Source organism: Hylaeus volcanicus, chromosome 9 (assembly GCF_026283585.1).
Source record: "Hylaeus volcanicus isolate JK05 chromosome 9, UHH_iyHylVolc1.0_haploid, whole genome shotgun sequence".
Classification (NCBI taxonomy): domain Eukaryota; kingdom Metazoa; phylum Arthropoda; class Insecta; order Hymenoptera; family Colletidae; genus Hylaeus; species Hylaeus volcanicus.
In genome coordinates, this window is record NC_071984.1 from 1,317,363 (window position 1) to 1,321,835 (window position 4,473).

Consider the following 4,473-nt stretch of genomic DNA (forward strand, 5'->3'; position numbering starts at 1 on the left):
AGCGATGTGATTGGTCCGTGGTTTTTCGTTAATAATTCAAAAACCAAACATGATACCACATTTTTGCAAAGGAAATTGTTGTTCAGAATCGTCTTGACCCCTCATTTCCGGTTCTTACACTAATTCTTGGACATCCTGTATGTACATTACAGCGGCTTTCTTCGTCTTTGATGATGCATTACACTCTTCTTAGAAAATTCAAAAAAATTTGTGGGAAAATTTATAAATTGAAAGAGAGAAAGTACTATCGTATGTTATTATTGAAATAAAAAATTAGATTTACATGTATATTCTTATTTGAGGATATTTTTGGTTTTTGGAATTGTATTATACTCCCCTTGAGTGGTTGATCTAAAGATCTTTCTTTTTTATATATTTTTCTGTCTTATGAACTAAAAAAGTGAATCTTTCGATATTTCGATCATTGAAATCCGTTCATCCAATCGAGAATTATGATTTTTTAAAGTTTTAATCGAAAATTCCTTCCAAAATATTAAACTATTTTTTTCTTATCTTTCGGAATTTTTTTTCTCGTAAATAATAAAAGTTAGACCTAAATGCATGTTATTTGATGAAATACGCTTCAATTTAACCGAATCAAAAAATTATTTTGATAGAGAATTTCAGATCTTTAAAAATATATATATGCAAATTCTTAAGTAGAGTCATTTATTTTCACATAAATCTCGTGTAACTAAATTTCACAGAAAAATAGAATATGTATTCATACGTCTTTATCATGCAACGTAACTAATTGGAATAAACAAAGACATTCGTTAATTCTCAAAACATCCAAAAACACATACATTGTGCACACATCGCACAGCTGCACACGCACTATATATCATACACACATTATACAAATGCACAGCATACCTTAGAAAATAAATAATAATACATATAAATTGATATAATACTCTCGTTAACTTTATCATGTACAGTATAAATCTACAGAACAAACATACATATTTCTAACTATTACTATTCGGTTGGCATCTGCATATTATTGAGATACGTCTTGCTTTAGGTACATGTTGTCCTTCGAAGTAAGATTCTTCGTTCTTCAAGATCTCATGATTATAATCATACCTTGCTACGCCACTGTAAGATGCCCATCTTTAGTAAAAATATATTTTTATAAATGAATGTTATCGTACCTCATTATATATAAAGATCTCCTTGGTAATAGAAAATCATGTTTGGACGTTGTTTCCTTTCCAACCATTGTAAGTCTCATTACACTGTCGCTCAATAGACTTAAACCAGCGATGATGTCTCCGCAGAACTGTAAGAATAGAAGGAAAGGAAGTCGTGCCTTGAATACGAAGCTAACACACCAGATACGTACCCTAATACTATCGACGTGTGGTTTTATCCATCCCTCGGGTGCTAGGTCCAGAATGTGTATCAAGGAAAGTTGACTCGTATCTTTAGGAAATGCTTTCTCACGAATTTTGTTTATAATCTTTACGTTATTTTCGTTCCATTGCTTTCGCTCTGTCTCTCTATAAGCATGTATCGCCTAGAATCAAATAAAACTAATAGGTAGTGCGATTACAACCAGTTATGTTTTACTCACATCGTCCCAATGGGATTGTTCGTATCGAAGTCTCTTCATATAAGGATCAACTTCCTCGATCAAAGAATTTTCCTCTTGGACGCTGACAAAATTTGGTATAACTTGCATGGTATTATAGAGTTCTTCTCTCCAATTCTCTGCATTTATGTCGATATCGGTATAGGCGACAGGCGATCGCGAATAATGCTTTAAATTGACGCGATTTAAAGTTTTAGACACAAAGTTTGTCAATGTACAAAGCTTGGTCGTCATCTTCCCCGATGTTTTGTCGATGAAGGTTAGCAACGGAGATGTTCATTAAAAACTTGGTAAATCTAAAATTATACGCGATCGATGACGATAGGAAAACGTAATCACTTTATAATACGAATAATGAATATATATAGAATTTGTTTGAAGGAAACTGATAGAAAAATAAACGAGCTCAAAGAACTGTTGTGTGAGTAAAGTGTATGATTTTAATGGTTTTAATGGTTCTAATCAGTTAGATTACATTTGAAAGTTTCTCCAGAGGATGGTGAAAAATAATCGGTATTGATAATTAACGACACACGTTGATGAAATTTTTATGATAAGTATGGATTAAGATAAAGTATGAGGTTCCTCGTACCAACGTTGACGTTGGTATAATAATTAACAATAATGCTCTCAATAATGAACATTTTGGATTCAAACTTTTTTTCGTTATACATCTCATGTAACTCTACGAAAAAGATATAGAAAGTTTTTCTCTAAAGTGAAAACCTGATTTTTTAAAAGTGGGAGAATGATTTTTTTTGAAGATTTCGCAAGGAGGTTAGGTTCCCCTATCAATTTTGGTAAAAATCTAAAATTTTCAACATATAAAAATTATTTCTCACCTTCTCGGGCGAAATGAAGCAGATTTCTTTAAGTAACATATAGGCGAAAGTTCTATTGTTTACAATAAAAAAATTCCGAAAGAAAAGAAAAATGGTTTAGAAAATTATTAGTTTCTCGAAAAATATTCGTTTTTCAAAAAAATGTATTTAACAACAATTTCATATCTCGTGGAGATGTACAACTTTTATCTAAAACATTTTTTCAATTAATCACTTTTTATCTCAATATTACTTCAGTATGATTATTTAATCCCAAATATAAAAGCTGCCTAATCTTCAAAAATTCATAGCTCTTTTAATAATGATCATTTCCGATTCAAACTTTTTTTTCGTTATACATCTCATGTAACTCTACGAAAAAGATATAGAAAGTTTTTCTCCAAAGTGAAAACCTGATTTTTTAAAAATGAAAGAATGATCTAGGGGGTTAGGTTAGTTCGATTTCGATCAAAATCAAGATCTAAAATTGTCTATAAAAATTATTTTTGCTCCCTATGTCTAAATGAACCATATTTTGTCAAATAGCATATAGGCGTAACTTCTATTATTTACGAGTAACAAATTCCGAAAGAAAAGAAGATAAATGATTTACGAATTCAGTGAGAATTTCCGATTAATAGTTGAAAAAAATCATCATTCTTGATTAGGCAAACGGATTTCAATGATCGAATCGGGAAACTGCGTGGCATTAGACAAAGAATTTTTTTAAAATATTGAACTATCGAAAGAGTCTGTTTTATAGTTCGTTTTTGTGGAAAAATACATAAGAAGCTGCCTAATTTTCAAATTTTCATAAATCTCCTAATAATGAACATTTTGGAATGAAACTTTTTTTCCTTGTAAATCTTATGGAACCCTACGAAAAACATTTAGAAAGTTTTTGCCTAAAGTGAAAACCCAATTTTCTAAAAATAAACGAACCATTTTTACAAGACTTCCCAAGAGTAAAAAATTATTTTTCACTTTTTCGATCGAAATCAAGCATTTTTCGTTAAGTGTCGTATAGGAATTACTTCTATTATTTACGAAAAAAAAAATTCTCAACAAAAGGAAGAAAAATGGTCGGCTTTTTTGGTCCGTTGAGTATATGGATTGTTCTTGAGTAGTACTAGGCCTTGACTAGTATACAGGGTGTCTCAGAAATGTTAGAGATTAGAATCCTTGAAAGAGGTGATTAGGGGAGTGATTTGAAACAACTTTTTCCTTAGCAAAAATATTGTCCGAGGCTTCGTTGAGGAATAATTAATGGACAACACTAACCAATCAGAGCGCGAGGCGGCGGCACTCTCCGACCAATCAGAGCGCGAGGCGGCCGCGCTTATAGGCTACCGCGGGCGCTCCACTGGCATACTCGCGCTCTGATTGGTCTGTGTTTTCCGTTAATATCTCCTCAACGAAGCCTCGAACAACATTTTCGCTAAGGAAAAAGTTGTTTCAAATCACCTCCCGAACCACCCCTTTCAAGGACCTCCAACATTTTTGGGACACCCTGTAATTCTATTTTTCTTTGGGGCGACTAAAGGCGCCAGTTTTATGATCGTAATAGATACTTTACTGACTCTAAAAACCAGTGCGCATGCGCAACTGGGAGCCAAGTCTGGCGTCGCAGCTAGCGCCTCGTACCAATTGCGCAGGAATTAAAATCGTGGATCGTCGATATCTTATCTGCTCTTAAACCTCACGACGCAACTTTGAATTACCACCGGCAGAGTTTTTATCGACCATTAGACCATGGTTTCATTTTCATCCTTCACAATAAAACTAGATCACACGACGTCAAGGTTACGAATCGAATTTACTGATGTTGATATGTCAGAAGAATGTGATATGAGCGTTTCAAATCATGGTCTCGACGGAGATCAAAGACTCGTTGGCTTTCACAGCATCGGTTTGCACGGTTCTGCAATTCTTAGCCGGCGTGTAAGTAGAAATGCGGGGCCAGATCTGTTACGTCTTTTCTCTATCGCAGTTCCAAATATTTACAACGTTTGTTTGCATTAAACGTGGCACACAGTATAGCCTTTCAACATACCA

The 4,473-nt window shown here is 33.5% G+C and overlaps 2 protein-coding genes across 5 annotated transcripts in view; one reads left to right on the forward strand and one right to left on the reverse strand.

The window, feature by feature from the left end:
- Window positions 1-905: 905 nt before the first annotated feature.
- On the reverse strand, window positions 906-2,980 carry LOC128881994 (alpha-ketoglutarate-dependent dioxygenase alkB homolog 7, mitochondrial). 3 transcript variants are annotated; one of them, XM_054133512.1, is made up of 5 exons: window positions 2,440-2,980; window positions 1,580-1,893; window positions 1,349-1,522; window positions 1,158-1,285; window positions 906-1,101 (listed from the first exon to the last, which is right to left on the reverse strand). In XM_054133512.1, the coding sequence occupies exons 2-5, from the start codon at window positions 1,829-1,831 to the stop codon at window positions 972-974; spliced, it is 684 nt and encodes a 227-aa protein (XP_053989487.1). In that variant the 5' UTR covers window positions 1,832-1,893; window positions 2,440-2,980; the 3' UTR covers window positions 906-971. The 3 variants fall into 3 exon arrangements, with proteins under 3 accessions (XP_053989487.1, XP_053989486.1, XP_053989485.1); XM_054133511.1 differs by lacking the exon at window positions 2,440-2,980 and adding an exon at window positions 2,073-2,390; XM_054133510.1 differs by lacking the exon at window positions 2,440-2,980 and having other exon boundaries at window positions 1,580-2,390.
- Window positions 2,981-3,994: 1,014 nt separating this feature from the next.
- Window positions 3,995-4,473, forward strand: part of LOC128881995 (sugar transporter SWEET1) — a 1,562-nt gene continuing 1,083 nt past the window's right edge. The window contains exon 1 of one of the 2 annotated variants that reach the window (XM_054133514.1): window positions 3,995-4,359. Coding sequence is in view for 1 of the 2 variants with exons in the window: in XM_054133513.1 (XP_053989488.1) it covers window positions 4,283-4,359 (77 nt within the window). In the remaining variant the exon portion in view is untranslated. The remainder of the gene's footprint in view (window positions 4,360-4,473) is intronic. The other variant, XM_054133513.1, reaches the window with a different exon arrangement.